Source organism: Bos taurus, chromosome 21 (genome assembly GCF_002263795.3).
Source record: "Bos taurus isolate L1 Dominette 01449 registration number 42190680 breed Hereford chromosome 21, ARS-UCD2.0, whole genome shotgun sequence".
Taxonomy (NCBI): Eukaryota; Metazoa; Chordata; class Mammalia; order Artiodactyla; family Bovidae; genus Bos; species Bos taurus.
The window spans coordinates 18,846,189-18,865,590 of record NC_037348.1 but is presented as its reverse complement, the minus strand read 5'-3'; the positions used below and the strand labels follow the sequence as shown (position 1 = coordinate 18,865,590).

Sequence of the window (19,402 nt, the reverse complement as noted above, 5' to 3'; positions counted from 1 at the left end):
CTGTAGGGATTCAGTTAAGTTCAGTTCTGTCTCTCAGTCATGTCAAACTCTTTGCAACCCCATGAACTGCAGCACACCAGGCCTCCCTGTCCATCACCAACTCCCAGAGTTCACTCAAACTCATGTCCATCAAGTCGGCAATGCCATCCAGCCATCTCATCCTCTGTCATCCCCTTCTCCTCCTGCCCCCAATCCCTCCCAGCACTAGAGTCTTTTCCAGTGAGTCAAGTCTTCGCATGAGGTGGCCAAAGTATTGGAGTTTCAGTTTTAGCATCAGTCCTTCCAAAGAACTTTAGGGATTAGAACATTGATATTTAAACACAGAACTAGAAAATAGTGCAACAAAGATTTAAACCCAGGTGATAGTAAGTCTGAAATCCTACCTTTATCAATTAGTCTCACCATCCGTCCATAGGCACCAGTTGGCAGGAAGCAATTGAAATAAAAAGAAGTAGGACTCGCTGGGTGATGGCAAGGTCCTGCGACTGGGCTGATTTGCATGGCTGGATCAAGAGCAGATGTGTTGAGTGGTTGTCCATGTCTTTGGTGACTTTGCATGAAGGTATAGTGAATTCTGATGCTTCTCCTTATGTTGTTGTCACTGGGAATGGGGGTAGGCGTGAACCACTGGGGAGCATGAGAGCAAGTCTTCTTGTCTGGCATCCATCCTTGGCAGAGGTGGAGCTTGACTTCAGTGTGTCCTGGATTCCTGGGTTTCATGCATGTTGGAAGGAGGGTGGTACATGGGTCTCTGGAGAGATAATAGGGATGGGGAGGCCGTATGTAATAGGGGTGGGGAGGGTGCGTGTAATAGACATGGGGAGGATGGGTAGTATAGGGATGGGGAGGACAGGTTAAATAGGGATGGGGAGGATGTATATAATAGGGGTGGGGAGGATGCATATAATAAGAAGGGAGAGAATCTATATAATAGGATAGGGAGAATGCATGCAGATCTGAGATCAGACATGCATGCAGATCTGAGATCAGACAAAGGTTTATCAATAGGGGCTTGAGTGAAGAGTTGAGTTTGGAGAGAATCCTAAATTTCCTGCCTTCCTTTGTGAATAGAGCCCACAAACTGACTTCATCTAGTCTTGGGATTGCTGTTAGCGAGAAGCATGAAATCTCTGGACCACATCTTATTGTGGTTATACTTAACATCCGTATCACTCTGTGATCTTGTGCTTACTTGTAATGTACATTTACATACTTCTCAGAAAAGAAAAATGAAGTAGAATCTTATTTTATGCATAAGTTGGGCTCCTGGTAAAGTGGCGTGGCAAGCAAACTACCCTCTATGTGCACCAGAGAGAGCTGTTATAGCAAAGTGAAGAATTATTTTGGTATCTCCAATAATCCTTTCCTATTTTCCTTTGTGCTAACGGAGAATCTTCCCACCTGCAATGCAGTTATTTTATTGGACTTCTGTAACATATTTACCCAGAGGTCTCAATCCATGTCAAGGCAATGTCTCTTTGAGTTTCACAATATGTGTCATATGGATAGAGAGAAGTTATTACTCTGTCATTTACCAAGGATTTTCTTTATGTCACAATGTCAGCATCACTTAAGAATATACTCCAGGCCCTTGAATGTCCCTCTCTGTGGTCTTCCAGGTAGTGGATGATGATGGCTTCATCAAATCCTGGTTCTTTACTGCTTATGACCCGTTATCTAGTTTCCCTCCGTCACTTTGAAACTCACAGGCTAAGGAGAAAAGCATCATTCATCTTCCTCCACAGGAGAGACTTCTCTGGCTTATCTAAGAGTCCTCTCCCTGATATAAGGAAGCAAGCATGCCAATTACCTTCTCTCCTAAAATATTAACCCATTTCAACACCTGTGACTTCTATATTCTGCAGCCATGTGCTCTGTGGAGTACCAGTGTGGAATGGGGATAAAGATTAGAAATTTTTATTATTATCTTTTAAGTGGACAAAGATATTCCTTCTATTTCCAGAATAAGTCTTAATTCTGGAAAGGACTTAGCTGCCGCTCGAAAGTCAATGCCTAAGCCTTCAACTCATGTCTATGAGGGCACATGATCACAAGTGAGTCCCAGTCTGGGAACGTGCTTAGAGACCCTAGGCACATTCTTTCCACCAGCATGCTGGGAGTCCAAGGGTGTGTTTCCTCACCCCAATGAATCCAGTTTTTCTAATTCACCTGAAAACACATCCCTGTCTCTTTGCATGCATAAGGCACACAAGGAGAACTCAGTATGAGTTTTTTCTATGTCCTCTCTGCATATTAGTGCTTTTCAGCCATCATGGATGGAGGTTGTGGATTAAATCAGGTTGCCAAGAAGTTGCCTATGAGCTACAGAGTATTCTAAGACGCACTAGGACCTTGACGGGGAAAAATGCCACGTAGCTGAAAAGCCTTGAGACTGTGGGGTATGATTTTCCTCGTTTGTGTTGCTATTCCAAGCCTCACAATTTAAGATAGTGAAGACGGGCCTGTGGGGAGGGAGCCTCATACACACTCCTGTGGGAGATGCCTCTTACTTACATGGCATCTCACGCCCTCAGGTTCAGGGATATTGGCTGTGTGCTCCCAGGACCAGTTCCTTGGGTTCTCACCCAGAGGTTTCTTCAGAGTTAGGAGCTCTGCCCATTCCGTGGTGATTAATCTTTGAACTTCTAGGCCCCTTGGCGTTTTGCTCTCTGATGATCTGAAAATAGATGCCTCAGATCAGAGCAAGCCCTCAGAACAGCATGAAGAGAGTTGCCTGGAATGGGATGGTGCTCAGGCCTTCATGTAAAAGGGCTCTGGGGGATCCAGAGGGAAGATGGCAGAGGAAAGAAGGGAATTGTATGGCTGTGCCATCATTCCATAATGCCACCATGCATTAGCAAGGGTGCCCTAACCTTTGCAATGGGACTCTATCCTCCTTGTTCTGAATCTTATCTTCAAAGCTGGTCAATCCATTTGTTTCCACAATTCTTTGGGGGATGGATGACTCATGAGAAATCCATATGTCTGGGAGGATTGTGACAGCACCTCCTGTCTGGAGATGCTGGCAGAAATAACATTAAGTTCCGTGATCTCTCTTGCCTGGGTCTGCCAGGCTGGTCCCTACCTCTCTTGAGTATTAGCTAGTTCCTCTGATCTCTGCCATCTCCTCCCATGCTGGCACCTGTGGCTAACCCTAATGGAAACTAGATGTCTGATGTGACCTGCAGCCAAATGTACTGGTGTGGGGTGGATGTGGTCATGCAAAGAAAGCTTTCAGTTCAGGTGCTGGTTTCAGAGCTGTGCACGCATGCTGAGTTGCTTCAGTTGTGTCCGACACTTTAGGACCCCAAATGAACTATAGCCCACCAGGCTCCTCTGTCCATAGGATTCTCCAGGCAAGAATACTGGAGTGGGTTGCCATGCCCTCCTCCAGGGGATCTTCCCGACCCAGGAATTGAACTTGCGTCTCTTACATCTCCTGCACTGGCACCGCCTGGGAGCCACACATGTGTAAACTGTGTCTGTGATGCCTTGTGGCTGGTAAGACCTGGCAGGCGGGTGCCAGTGAGCAGAGCAGGAAAGGAGAAAAGGGCACGCTATGTGTGAGAGAAAGTGTATTGCAATTCCATCCTAGCGAGGCAAGTTCATTTCTATCTGGGCCCCTGGGATCTCTCTGAGTCTTTCTTCTTAGGTTCATGTCTGGAAATAGACATTTTATTCCTAGAAATGGAGATGAACTTGAGAGTCAAATTTTCGACTGTTGGATTAAGATTCTTTCAGCTACAAGTGAGAGAAAACTTAATCTATCTTAAGCAAAAAGGCAGTATAGTGTCTCAGTAATTACAAAAACTCAGATTTAGGACTTATTTCTGGGGTGGCTTAATTCTAAGACCCTACCAGGCTTGCCATGTGTTGCTGGCTCTCTCCCTCCTTCCTTCTCAGCTCTACCCAACCCCCACCCCCCGTCATCCCTCCATCTCTCTCTGCCTTCCTCTTTTTCTGCCTGAGATGATGATCTTAGAGAAATAGACATTAATGGAAAATAGACTCCCAAACAATCAAGGCTAATGAATTTTGAAAAGGATGATGATACATGTTGCAGCAGCTGGGCAGATTACCCAGGACCTAGTTGATCGCTAACAAAGACCTGTCTTCATCAGGGGTGGGGGGGCCGGGGGGAGGCCAGCAGAAATAATCAGCGTCACATCTAGAGGCATCAGGCCAGGCATCACGCAGGGCAAAGCTGCAAAGCAAAGACGGAGGAAGCAAAGCCTGTGACCGACTGCTTTTTCCATTCTCTCTACGAGGAGGAACACATGATGTTTTCTGGTGTCATTTTTATGAACATTCTCTGGGCTGATGTCGGCTCCTATCTTCCTTCATGGCATCTGCAGATTTAGGTATTTCTTAGTGAAAATCCTCTTTAGCTTTTATGGATGTTTTCAGAGTAATCAAATTCTAGGATTTCTATCACATTTTCCCAAATCTGCGGCCTGCAGCCCATCAATGTACAGGCCTGAAAACATTTTTTTTTGCTAGTGATTCTTCCTTCAACATGGAGATGCGTAAGAACTCCAACTTGCAGGGTGCAGAGGAACATTGGTTTTAAAATCAGAGCAACTTAGGTGTGAGACTTGGATCTTTCCGTCTTCAGCCTTTTGAACTCCCATGAGTTGCTTAACCCCTTCTTCCCTCTCCTTTCCTTCCTTCTTTGGTGTGATGCTTTTGGTAGCAGTAAGGTCCAGAGTCAAGGCGTCTTGGGAGCAGTGGATGAAGCAGTGTATTTTAACTCATTCATCATAGACCCTGGCTCCGTATAAACACTCAATAAGTTTTTGTTCTGTATCCCTGTTCACTGAGACAGAGCTTCCACCTCTGCCCCAGCCTTGAAACACTGGAAGAATCTCTTTCTGCCTCTTTTATAATGGAGCCCAGAGGTTTAAATAAATTCAGATGAGGGCATTAGGCTTGTGGACTGGCCTACCCTAGACGTAGCCTGGTTCTACCTCCTGGGGACTCACTAAATGACCCTGAGTAAGAGATTTTTGTCTCAGTTTGATGAGAAACAAGAAGCCCACTTGCCCTGAGCCTCCTTTTCTTTTGCTTTTGGAAACATGAATGTGTACACCAGAGTAGGAATGCCTTTGAAAAAAACCATTCAACTGTGATTCCTGGCTCAGCATTTAAGACTTTCTCCTGGGTTCACCCTCAGAACAGTCTCCCCCCTCCTTTTGACCTTGAGGGAGAAGCCAAGAGGTGGGGCTTGTTTATAAAGGGAGGAGGAGCAGCCCACAGCTGCAGGCCTCGGATGATGGCCTGAGATGCCAGATGCTGTGCAGAGGGACAGCTTCCCCAGTCCTTTCATCTGAGATTACCCTTGGCTCACACCCTTCACTGCAAAAAGGCACCCTGGGATCCAGTCGTAGAGGAGTGGGCTGTGTGGAACTCATGGGTCTCAGAACTCTAACCTTCTCCCAGGGCTGGGAGGGGCATCCAGAGGTTATCCAGTCTTTGCTTCACCACATCACCAGTGTCTTGGAACTCGATGATACCGAAAAGTCAATGAGCCCAACTCTTCCCTCATCCTACCATTTTATAAACGAGGACACAGGGGCCCAGGGATGAGCCAGGTGGTGTGATGTAAACCTAAGACAGGGCCCTGGAGTTCTCAAGTGCTGGCCCATTGCCTGCAACACACACAGACACACACACACGTGCATGAATGCGTGTGTATATATGCACACACAACTGCAAAGTCAGGCTGCCAAGGCTGCTGATGTTGAGAAGGGCCTTGAATGAGAATTTTGTTTTTAATTCTATTTTTTTAAACTCCAAAAGCATTTTGTTTTGGGGTATAGCCAATTAACAATGTTGTACTTTCAGGTGAACAGCAAAGGGACTCAGCCACACATATATATGTATCCATCCTCCCCCAAGCTCCCCTCCACCCAGCCTAGCATACAACATTGAATAGAGTTCCATGGGCTATACAGTAGATCTTTGTTGGTTATCCATTTTAAGTATAACAGCATGTACCTGATCTTCCCAAAGTCCCTACCTATCCCTTGGGAAGGTCCTTGAGATGAGCTTAGGTTCAGTCCTCTTGGTATACTGACTCATGTAGATAAGAAAATTTTGCTTTGGACAACCTCATATCATTTTCAGGTGGTGAAGGATCTTAGTCCAGTGCTTATTACCGTTGTGAACATTGAGACTGAAAGGAAGCAGAAGGTGCTGAAGTCATAGGGTAACTCCCTAGTAGAACTAGGGCAAGAACTCAGCTGATCTTAATGTCAGATCTTCCTTCTGACTCTCTTCCTCCCAGGTCACTGTAAGGGTGGTGTGACTAGATTAACCTATATACTCTTTGCTGGAATTCCATATGGGAAGGGCTAGTGAGGAACCTGTGATGCTTAAAAAATAGCCGTGGTATTAACTTCTGTTGATTAATCACTTTGCAGCTGTCACCCATTTGCAGGCTTCCCTGAGATTTTAACCCTGTTATTTTTTTCTAAGTTCAATCCCCATCTTTAAATGAGGGTGGAGGATGTTATCCGCTGGTTCATATTTGTGATCCTGCCAGAGAGGCAGCCAGTGATCTGTGAGATCACTGTTCTCAGGCACCAAGTGTCCTGCTTTTAGAATCTAAAGGTCTTGTCCCTAAAACATGTAAGCACAAAAATTATCAAAGAACACTGATTATTTAGTAAAACAGTAAGGAATGTAAAAATTAAGAAGGAGGAAAAGAGTTTTCGAAAGGAAATCTTTGGAGATTAGTTTACTGTAAATAGAATATACTAAACACTCTTGATACACATAAATACTAGTGACTAACAGGTACTTGGAAAATGGCATAGCTCTAAACAATGAATATTAAATAAATTAAAGGTAATTTCAGATACAAAGGATAAAACAAAGCAGTAATTAAAGAGTAAGACACCCTGTGCTCACTTTGGGGCAGCCCACATACTAAAAAGAATGAGACATCCGTCTCCACCAACATACGGACAGGATAAGCGAACAAAATCAGATACACTTCTCCCCAGTGCTTTCATTAGAATTGTTTTAAATGCACAGAACAAATGTGCCTTTATAATTTTTTTTATTTAGATTTCAAACAGTAAAAGCTTTGTCATTTTAATATAGATCATTGAAAATCTTGTAAACATCCTGTTGCTCATTTGGAAAAATGAACCAGTGAAGAAAACCGAAAAAAGAAATAAAAGAAAACAGAAAGAAGAATTGATAGGTCTTGTGTCATGACTCAAAGAAGAATCCTTCTTTCCACTGGGTGAAGAGGGGCATTCAATTCTCCAGGGAGCTTTGAGTATGTGGAAAGTTGTGTATTCACTTTCCCGCCCTAGTTGGAGCTGCTCCAGCAGCTAGTTAGGGGAGAAACTGGAAGTTTTGCTCCAGCTCAGGGAAGCCAGATAAGGGAGTCTCTAGTCTAAGGAGGAGCTGTGTATGTTTTATGTCAGGTCCCGTAATGCTCTTCCAAATTCCCTTTGCCTGGGGACTTAGCCATTGATGGTAGGTTTCTGCTGCGGTATGTGTTGTTTACTTAAGTAATTAAAATATGCAAAGCATTCCCTGTCCCCCATTTTGTGCTTCTTCCCCAGCCACTTCTGGCATTTTTGGTTGGCAGTTAATAAAACAAAAGGTGAGCCCAAAGGCCCACGTCTCCCTCCGGCTAGAATGATTAATTTGGAGCGGTTTGGAAGTAGCAGATTTTACCTGTAGCTACAGCCGTGCTTTTCTGGCTGATGTGTTCAACCCACTCTAAACACTACAAGCAGGGCGTGGCAAACGCTTCATTACAGGCACAGGGCAAGTGGAGGGAGGCAGGAGAAAGGAGGCGAGGTTTATTCAACCTCTTATGGTGGCACAAAACCAAGAAGACTTCTCCTTCCAGGAAGCCCTACATTGAAACAGCCAGGAATGTCCCTGGTAATCCAGTGGCTAAGACTCCATGCCCCTGGTGCAGGGAGCCTACCGTTGATCCCTGGTCAAGGAATTAGATTCCCACATGCCTCAACTAAGAGTTTGCATGCCACAGCTAGAGATCCCAGGTGCCAATTAAGACCTGGCCTAGTCAAATAAATGACTAAATAAATAATATTTTCTTTTTAGAGAGAGAGAGAGCCATACTCAAGGACACTTGAAATTTACTTCCTAATCCAGTTCCTAATTTGCGACCCCATGGGCTACAGCATTCCAGGCTTCCTTGTCTTTCACCATCTTCCGGAATTTGCTCAGACTCATATCCATTGAGTTGGTGATGCCATCCAACCATCTCTGTTTCAGTGATTATTAGAAAAGCTCATTCTCTCATGGAGCCATTGGTGTACATCTGCTGTCTGTTCCCCACTGCACTTGGAGGGAAAGCCCAGCCTCATAAGATGATATCATAAAATGAGAATCAAGATTAAGGAATTGAATGCTGTAGTCTTAAGGCTGGTGGAATATTCAATCGATAGGAAGTATTATTGATGTTGTTATTAATCTCCCTGAGAAGATGGCTGGAGGAGACAATTTATCATGTGGTTTGCTTTTGGAGGAAAGAGATCCCATCTGAGTCTTTGCTTTTTAAAATCCAAATCATCTTGTTTTTTTCTTTTTTCCCTTGAAGCCTTTTTCATAGGTGCTGCAGCCACTGAGTCCAGTTCGTAGGGAAATACTCTGTTCTAATTAGTTCAGACTTGTCTTCCCTGAGATTCACATTAACTGCGCTTCCTGTGTCTAAATCCTGCTTTGGTAAACAGTCAAATATTCCAATAGGACCCAGGTTGGGGGCCATGCTGCTCCTGGAAGTCCCTTTTCGCTGCTGCCAGTGTTTGTATGAAGAATCGTCTTGAACCCACAAAACCCCCAGTGAGAAGGATTTGGAGTGTGGCGGTGGATTAACTCTGAGCTTGGCCTCTATCCACACACTTGCTGACATTCCAATATTGAGCCGGTTTCCTTATCCAGAAATCAAAAACGGTGCCTCTTTGTTGTAAGGGTCTCTGAGGAAAATGTCCAAGTCCCTGGAAAAGCGAAGAAGTGCTGTTCATTCAGCAAACATAGAGTTTGAGAAATAGCACCTTCTAAGAAAGATTGTGATTCAAAGTCTTACCATATGTGTGTGTATTGAAAACCTGCCATGTCTCTGTTTCATTTAATATTGCATTTAGTGTCTGTACATGTTCTGTGTACTTCATTATTATCTTCATTTTGCATCCTAGGAAGCCAGTTTTTCAGAAGTTAAACGTCTAGGGTTGCTATGGGGCTTCCCAGGTGGCACTAGTGGTAAAGACCTGCCTGCCAACGCAGGAGACATGTGTTCTATCCCTGGGTTGGAAAGATCCCCTGGAGAAGGGCATGGCAACCTACTCCACTATTCTTGCCTGGAGAATCTTATGGACAGAGGAGCCTGGCGGGCTATAGACCATAGGATCACAAAGAGTTGGACACGACTGAAGCAACTTAGTACACAGTGTTGCTTTGCTAAGTGACATTTGCCAAGTTATAAATTATTCTTTTTGCTCTTTTGGATCCTCTGTTTCCTCATCCTATACATACATTTTCAATGTCAGTTGTTGTATTTTCCATTTTTTGAAGGGCATCTAAATATTAGAAAAGCCATTCTTGCTTGAAATTATCTTATTTTTTGCGAAATAAGTCTGAATCTAAACCAAAACCTGTTGGTGCTTGAGCTGTACAGGGTAAATTAAAAATCTAGATTGATCTCAAGGAGGCTGTATTCTCCTGCCTTCCTTTACCCATTAATGCTTAACAAGTGTTTGGAGTCTGAATGGATCGGTCTGGGTCCAGGGTGATCTATGGATCTGAGCTGAGCTGAGATCTCCAGCTTTGTTCCATGAATTGGGCTCTTTTAGCACCATCCCTAAAGTTTGTTTCCATGAGAAGATATCAGCCAGGAGGCTCCAAGTCCGGGCATTTGGAAAAGAAAACAAAAGCCAAGTCATATTTCAACCCACATCTTTGGACTTGCAATGTAGGCTCTATAAAAATATATATTGCTTGGGGCAGTAAAGGACAATGAGGTCTCAGAATGACTGCCAACATTTAGACAGAATTTAGAAAGAAGAAAACAAAAGAGGAAGTTACAAAAGGTATGTGTTCCTGGGGCTTCTATCTGAGGAGTTGCTCCTGGCAGATGCAGCTCTAGGTGAAAAAGTTGAGCAGAATTACAATGGGCCTCTTTATCCTCCAGGCTCACACTGCTCAACAGCTTAACTGTTACACTCCTTGTGTTTTTGAAAAACTCCAAGGGTTTTTCCTAATCCGAGCCTAGAGGCTCAGCCTGAAAGAGCCATTCCACAGAGGTTCTGCTAAACGGAATGTCTTTTGCTTAAGCTGTCATAAAGCTTTTCTTTGAGGGAGCAGCACTATAGTGGTGTCTTTGTGAGTTTCCTCTGCACCTTGCCTCAAAAGAATTCCAAAAACACTGGGCCATGATCTTCAGTTTATGTCTATGAGAAGTTACATAATACTTTGGTCACCTGATGCCAAGAGCCGACTTGTTGGAAAAGACCCTGATGCTGGGAAAGATTGAAGGCAGGAGGAGAAGGGGGTGACAGAGGATGAGATGGTTGGATGGCATCACCGACTCAATGGACACGAATTTGAGCAAACTTCAGGAGATGCTGAAGGACAGGGAGGTCTGGCGTGTTGCAGTCCATGGGATCACAAGGAGTCGGACACAACTTAGCGCCTGAACAATACCAACAATCCACTTGCGTGTGGCTGGCACACACATATGTTTATCTAAACAGTTTCCCTCCCAGTGTGTGGAAGTGTGTGTCTGCACTGGAGGTCACGAATACCGATGGGCAGCCCATGTGGGTGAACACCACAGACCCTCCATAAGTCTGGCATAGTCTGAGTAAGAGTGGCAGTGATTTTAAAGACTGTGCTTGGTGGCTGCTAGGGCTCCTGCCGGGGCTGCCAGCCCTGGCTGATGGACTGCTCAGACCTGCAGACCTAGATTTAAGAGGCAAAGCTGCTGGGGCATTTGGGAAACCAGGAGACTTTCCAGGGGACAAAGAAAGCATAGGTTAAACTTTTATTTTTTCCTTAATGCATATGGATATTCTCCTATGTCCTGAGACATGCAATCAAGAAAGATTAAAATTAAATAAATAAAAAATGACACTGTGCATGACAGTCTTAACGATAATCTCCTGAATTAAGATATTTTGCCATTAGTGTACATTGCAACGTTTCTATAACTCTTCAGAAAGCAGTTGCCACTCTGATCTACTTTGACAGATTCAACATGGCCCCCATGGATGAGCGATTTCAGAGAAAGCTTGAATCATTCTATGGGTATCAAAAATGCCCCGTGTTTGCTCACCTTTGCTGGGTCCTGGCTCCTTTATCTGGCATATATGGGTCACTCTGTCTCCTTTATACCTTGTCAGATGTGTGTGAGGATAGATGTTTTGAACTTCTGGGAGAGAAGCGGGCTTGTATGTGTCCTGTGAAGAAATTGCCTCCTTTTCTGTGTAATGAGATGCAGAGAACTGAGAGTCTTCTTGAGGTCAGCAGATTTCTCTTTAAAACACAGCACTGGATTCTCTCTGACTGCAGGGAAGTTGGCATTATCCGACAGAAATGAGCAAGACAATTTCCTTGTGCAGGAAAGGGAGGATCCAAAGAGAAGGGATGGGATGACTGTGGACGGGGGTGGGCGGGTGGGAGGTTCACCTCCTGCCAGGAGCACTTTGCCCCAGGGCATCCTGCCCCCAGCAGAACCCAAGCCTGGCAGCCCCTGCAGCTCTCTCTTTCCACTCTTCAGTCCTGCTTACTCCTGGCTCTCAGGGCATAGCTGGGAGTGAGGGCTGAAGGCTTGAATGGAGGAAATAAGGTTGAGGGATTTCAGGCAGGCACCCCAGGAGGATGGAGGTGAGGCTGTAGTTCTTGTTTTTTTTTTTAGATTCTTCTTATATCTTTTCTTTTTAATTATTTATTTTTAATTGAAGGATAATTACAATATTGTGTTGGTTTCTGCCATACATCAACATGGGTCAGCCATAGGCATACCTATGTCCCCTCCCTCTTAAACCTCCCTCCCATCTGCTACCCCATCCCACTCCCTAGGTTGTTTCAGAGCCCCAGTTTGAGTTCCCCGAGTTGTACAGCAAATTCCCACTGGCTGTCTATTTCACACGTGTTCGTGTATACGCTTCCATGCTACTCCCTCCGTTTCTCCTGCCTTCTTCCTTTTACCGCCCCTACCACCCCCATCCCCATGTCCAGAAGTCTGTTCTCTATGTCTGCATCTCCACTGCTGCCCTGCACATAAGTTCATCAGTATTATCTTTCTAGATTCCACATATATGGGCTAGTATATGATACTTGTCTTTCTCTTTCTGACTTACTTCACTCGGGATAGTAGACTCTGGGTTCATCCATCTCATTAGAACTGACTCAAATGCATTCCTTTTTATGGCTGAGTAATATTCCATTGTGTACAAATGTACCACAGCTTCATTATCCACTCATCTGTCGATAGACATCTGTGTTACTTCCATGTCCTAGCTTTTGTAAATAGTGCTGCAATGAACATTGTGGTACATATTTCGTTTTCATTATGGTTTTCTCTCACATCTTTTTTTTTTTTTAATTTATTTTATTTTTAAACTTTACAAATTGTATTAGTTTTGCCAAATATCAAAATGAATCTACCACAGGTATACCTGTGTTCCCCATCCTGAACCCTCCTCCCTCCTCCCTCCCCATACCTTCCCTCTGGGTTATCCCAGTGCACCAGCCCCAAGCATCCAGTATCGTGCATCGAACCTGGACTGGCAACTCGTTTCATACATGATATTATACATGTTTCAATGCCACTCTCCCAAATCTCCCCACCCTCTCCCTCTCCCACAGAGTCCATAAGACTGTTCTATACATCAGTGTCTCTTTTGCTGTCTCATACACAGGGTTATTGTTACCATCTTTCTAAATTCCATATACATGCGTTAGTATACTGTATTGGTGTTTTTCTTTCTGTCTTACTTCACTCTGTATAATAGGCTCCAGTTTCATCCACCTCATTAGAACTGATTCAAATGTATTCTTTTTAATGGCTGAATAATACTCCATTGTGTATATGTACCACAGCTTTCCATGATACAGCTGCAGGCCTGAAGATGGGTGGGATACAACCACGGAGAATGGAATTTAGCCAGAAAGGCTCTAAACTTTGCATCCTGGACACTCAATCTTTAATGTCCCTGTGATCTTCAAACTTTAATGCCCCTAAACAAATTTTAAAAAAAATGTACCCCCTTTGCCCGTTTTAATTTACCATCTAAAATCTTCCACATGTTTATTATAAGTATGCCATTTCCACAACATTGTAAATATTGACATTAAAAACACATTATTCCTTTAATGCATCTAATGAACTTTAAATACCAGAGCAATTTGATCCATCATCTATTAAACACATGAACAAGTACTTAAATCCTCAGTTTTACATGGTTCCATTTTCTTCTTGAATATATAGTTTCATTCCAGTTTCCCCACCAAATATCCTATGGATTCTTTTTTTATGCATGAAAGCCTTTTATTGGCCATTTTATCATAATTTAGGTGACAAAAATACATGCGTGTGTGGGTGCTCAGTGGTGTCTGACTCTTTGTGACCCCATGGACTGTAGCCCCCCAGGCTCCTCTGTCCATGGAATTTTCCAGGCAAGACTATTGGAGTGGGTTTCCATGCCCTCCTCCAGGGGATCTTCCCCACCCAGGGCTTGAACCTGTATCTGTCTCCTGCATTGACAGGTGAATACTATACCACTGAGCCACCTGAGAAGGCCACGAAAATGTGTATGAAGACTTTAATTTTTAATGACCAGTGGCCTTAAGTTTCTAGATGTTAAGAGATTTGGATTGAGTTATCATCATAATTATTAGTAATATACAGAAATAGGCAGTAAATCAAAATAATAATCAGATAATACATATAACAATTTTTGATGAATATGAAATTAAGGCACATAATATTTTTGGAAATCCATCTCATATTTTTCAATTAGCCTATATTCATTATCAATATTATTTAGTGCTAAAATAAGGATTAAGGTTAAGGTTCAGAATCAGTTCTATTATTGCTTTTTTATTTTTATAAATATAAGAAATGAGAAACACTATTCACAATAAATGAATGGATGGGAAAGGAAAGCGTTTTATTACAGCAACTCATATCTTGTTATTTGCCCAAAATCACATTTGGTGTCTTATCAAAATTTCTTTTTACTCTTCTCTCAGTTGATAATTCTTTTTGATTTGTCCCCCTTCAGTGGTTTGAAAAGAATTAAAAACCACTGAACTTGCAAAAGAATTTATTTCCCAGTCACTAGAGACATTCATTTTCAACACCTATACTAATATTTCATAGAGTTTATTCATTTGTGGTCTGTAGGTTTTCTCTCCTGAGGTTTAGAATGAGTGAAACGTTTGTCTTCCCCTTTGAGAGTGGCAGCATGTGTGTGGTGAGTGTGTGTGTGTGTGTGTGCACGCATGCATGTGTGCGTGAACAGTTGGGCAGGGAAATTGCTTACCACAGGGGTTCTCAGTGTTAGAAAAAGTCTGTAAGAGAGTAAGGATCTGCATAAACCTTCAAAACTATCCTTGCTAGGTTCCAGGATTGCGTGTATTTCCAAAGTTATATGGACCTTAGGTTGAATTCCTTTCAGTGGTCACTGAAGTCTCTCTCTGCCTATTATATTGCATGAGAATTCTAGGCTACTATCCAATGGGAATTCTAGGCTATTACCCTTTAGAAGGAGTGAGAAGCATCCTGAGCTATATGTAAAAGTGCGTTTCCCTGTTGGCAATAACGAAAGAATGGCAGCAATCCCAGACCTATAAACAGTGGATTGATTAGGTAACCTGTGGTGTAGTCATGCACGTGGAGTCCAAATTAGCTAGAAAAGGAATGAGAGAACCCTAATGGGGGAAAGGTAAAGTATGTACCAGATATGGTATGGTGCTTCCGTTTATGAAAGTGAGGAAAGTGAATATAATCCCTATTTGCTTACGTTACAAACAATTGAAGAATAAACTAAAAACGAGCATGAACTGGTTGCCTTCAGGGGAGGAGGAGAGCAGGAGGGAGGGAGTGAGCAGAGATGAAACTCGACTAGGTTCACGTACCTTGATTTGGGGTTGACTTTAAAATCACGTAATGGTTTTTGCATCGTTTCAAAATATTATGTTGAGTGGGAAAGAAAAAGGAAAGCAAGTCTTAAAAATCAAAAGCGAAATGAAACAAATAAACCTGGACATTATGTTGGTGACTTGGCCATTCGGAGAGGAATTATTTCCTGTGACTTTAAAACACAGCAGTGTCTTAGATATGTCCCTAGTATGTACATCCTAAAGATGAGCAGGGCTGCAAAGACAGCTTTCAGAATCATGTTGTTGGTAATGATCTTCAGCTGAATTTGAAATATATATATATTAGGATAAAAAATAAGTAATATCACTAATGTAAGAATCAATATTTTCAGCAAAAAAAAAAACAACAAACGCCAAATATAAAACCAAAAAAATTAAGTAAAACTCTGTAATCCTAAATTTGAGTTGGAAAAATCAATATGAACTCATGATATATTCTCCTTTCAAAGGAAATATTTTCCTAGTGTTTTCCACTATAAGGACCTAGAAATAAATACTGATCAACCCAACAGAGGTGAGCATTCCTGGCTTCCATCACATGGTCCCTAAATTCCATTGTCCACTGAAAGGACCCAAGGCTCCTTGAAAAAAATAACTGAGTTAGGGCCAGGACAGCAAGTGGACAAAATGAGCCTAGGATTTTTTTTTTTTCATGTCAGAAAGCAAGAATGCTATCAAAGACCACTGGGGTTTGGTGAGATGTGCCAGCTTGAAGAGGCTGCTACTGGCCAAAGATTGAACAGTGAGCATCAAAAAGAGAAATTATTAACTGAAACACTTCAAATGTGTAAACACACACACACAGGCACAAATAATTAAGTATGCTTCTCAAAAACAAGCTAAAACAGAATAAGCCTTTCACTAGTCACCTTCAGAGGATGGTAGCGAAGGAACTCGGGCTTCCCTGGTGGCTCAGACAGTAAAGAATCTGCCTGTAACATAGGAGATGCAGGTTCGATCCCTGGGTCGGGAAGATCCCCTGGAGAAGAGAATGGCTACCCACTCCAGTATTCTTGCCTGGAGAATCACATGGACAGAGGAGCCTGGCAGGCTACAGTCCACATGGTTGCAAAGATTCAGACACGACTGAGAGACTAACACACACATACAGAGGAGGAACTTATTATTCTGAAAACTGGTAGATAAAAGGAGTTTCTATATAAACTGTCACCAATGTAACCAGTAGTTAACGAAGGAAAGTTCTTATTCATGGAAGATTTCCAGCTGATATATGCAGAGGGAATGCTAGAATTAGAATGTCACCCTTTTGCAGCCACTAATGAAATAATGGATCTCGGCAATGATCATCAGTGGCCACTGACATCCTAAGGTGAAAGGGAAGTTTGTGATGGAAGGTCAGGCTGACAAGCATCTTGAATCCACAATAATAGAAGTGGTGGAAGAGTTATCTAAAGTAGTATAATCCAAAGATCTCCAAGGACTTATTTTTTTCTTGACTCATTCCTTGGAATTTTTGCCTTATTCCTGTATATTTCCTGTTCAAAGGCTCAGCCTTCAGATTCTTAGTGTATCTCATTGTAAAGCTTGGATCATTAACTAGAATTTCTGGGGCAGTGCCTGGGCAAGTTACCTTATCTTCATCTGTGAAATGGGTATCATAGGGAACTCTGCCACATAGTATGAGAGAGAGACTTAAATGCAGGGTGTTGTAACATCCAGTGGTATGTTACATCCAGTGTGTTTCACAGCCAGTGATATTCAGTGTGTATTAATTAGGATTATTCTTATTAAGATTATTATTTTATCCCATTGCTTGCCTGGCTAGGTTTCATCATGGGCATATTTGTCAATATATATATATGTGTGTGTGTGTGTGTGTGTGTGTGTGTGTGTATTTTAACCTGGGAAGGATTTGACCAGTAACTTTCCCAGAGTGGATCTCTCTAATATGAGAGAAGGATACAGGAATGCAGGCAGCTCTGAAGGAAAATCAGTATAGTCTAGGCAGACCTATGGGAAATATGGACAGTCTAGGAAATCAGGCTTGTCCTGGCACTCACGACACACACAGCGCACAGTCTCTGCATTTTATGTGTATGCTCTTGTATTTCATGATGCTCGGTGGGTTTCTATATATTGAATATATCATCTCACTTTAGAGACAGCTGTTGCTTGACTTCTATGTTGAAGATGAGGAAATTGAAATTCAAAAAGTTAAGAGTTTGTCAAAAGTCACATCAGAACCCAGGGTTTTTGACTTCCAATTTATTGATTTTGTTGTTGTTGTTGTTATATCACAGTCCACTAGAAATATTTAAGTCCACTTCTAGAGGAATGCCGTATAAATTTCACCCACACTGATGATGCCACCCAGTGAAAATCTTAATAAAATTCTTCTTAGCAGTACCTCTGTGACTGATTAATACCTGTCTGATAATTTTCGATCCAGAGATTTAAACTCCTCAAAATTTATACCAGCGCACTCAGATTTCTCTTTTTGTACATTTGGAAATTTCAATTTGAAATGGCTCTTCTGGGTAATGCATAGAATCATCAGATGAGGCAAGCAGCCCACATCAATTTGTAAGAATCCAGTATTTACCATTTCTCATCAAGAGAAAAGTTCCCATATTCCTAACCTCTTTTCCTTTTCATTCAAGAAACCAGGTACAAGAAACCGTTCCACTAGCTTTCATCAAAAACCTAATTTTTCTCAAAAAAATATTTTGATTTAGAACATGAATAAATTAGGCCCACTGGTTTTCCTTTAGTCATATGTTTAGTTTTTTTCCTTTTATTGTTTTAAAATTTTCAAATGTGGTACATGCTCATGAACAGACAGCATAGAAATAATAATATAGAAAAAAATGGAGTTTTCTTTTTGGTCAGTTCTCTCACTTTTCCTTCCTGGAGGAAATCACTGGCTTAATGACTATCTTTCTGGACCTTTTTCTATGCATTTACAGACTTATACGTTATTGCCTTTTAATATATTTGCTTATGCACACACATTTTACATAAATGAGAATGCTAATATATATTTACAATGTTTTACATTTTCATTTAATATATCCTGGACATATTTACATATCATGGTACATAACTCTACTACATTCCTTTTAAGTGCTGCATATACATTTAATGATGAACAAATTGCTGCCCTTAAAAACAATGAAATAAAATATCTTCAACGAAGTATTTTTGCTTACATAAGCAAGTATTTTTCTAAGACTCCTAGAAGTGAAATTGCTGAATTAAAAGGCACTTAACCTGGTAGCTCAGAGGGCAAAGCGTCTGCCTACAATGCGGGAGACCAGGATTCGATCCCTAGGTTGGGAAGATCCCCTGGAGAAGGAAATGACATGCCACTCCAGTATTCTTGCCTGGAAAATCCCATGGACTGAGGAGCCTGGTAGGCTAGAGTCCATGGGGTCGCAAAGAGTCAGACACGACTGAGCATCTTCACTTTCACTTTCACTTAACATCTTTAGGGCGGACATATTCTGCCAGGCTGCCCTCAGAAAAGGCTGCCCAATCTTAGCAATGAACAACTCTTTCCTCGGGCTTTTTATACACTGGATAGTACCAGTCTCTTCATTTTCCCCACGTGATAAAGAATGTGTCTCTTTATTGTTTTAACTCACATGTCTTCATGCGTTTGTGGCCATTTGTAGCTCTTCTGTGAATCATCTGTTCTTCATTTCCCTGTTGGATTTCTTGTTTTTAACTAATTTAAAGAAAACACTTTATAATGTATGGATTTTAATTCCTTTTTATGTATACGGCAAATATGCCATTTGTTTCTTAACTATGCTTCTTTTGTATTTTGCCATGCAAAAGTATGTAATTTTTACCAGGGGTATCTCTGAATTCTGTCCTTCATGGCTTCTGGAACATGTGTCTTATTTAGGAAGGCCTTTCTCTCCTGAGGTTATACAAATAGTTTTCTAAGTTTTCTTCTAATATGATTATTGTTTTGTTTTTTATGTTTAGCTCTTTAATCCATCTGGAAATGATTTTTGTATATGGTGTGAGGTAGGTATCTAACTGTACTTTTTAAATGAATAGTTCATTGTCCCTACACTGATTACTAACCCATCATTTCATATATTAAATTCCAGTATTGATACGTGAGTCTCTTTCTGGACTCTACTTTGTTCCATTGATCAAAGAAATTTGTCTATTCCTATGCCAATAACCCAGTGTGTTCATTCCTGTAGTTTGATATTGTGTTTTTCTATCTGATTGAGCAAATATCCCTGTTGTTCTATTACAAGTATATCTTAGT

General features: G+C 41.9%; 1 protein-coding gene across 11 annotated transcripts in view; it reads left to right on the top strand.

Annotated features, from left to right (window-relative positions):
* The window catches only part of NTRK3 (neurotrophic receptor tyrosine kinase 3), a 439,365-nt gene that overhangs the window by 394,637 nt on the left and 25,326 nt on the right, over nt 1–19,402 (top strand). For 3 of the 11 annotated variants that reach the window (XM_059879142.1, XM_024981897.2, XM_059879138.1), the window contains one exon: nt 19,108–19,149. In XM_059879142.1, the coding sequence (XP_059735125.1) occupies nt 19,108–19,149 (42 nt within the window). 11 annotated transcript variants of the gene reach the window in all.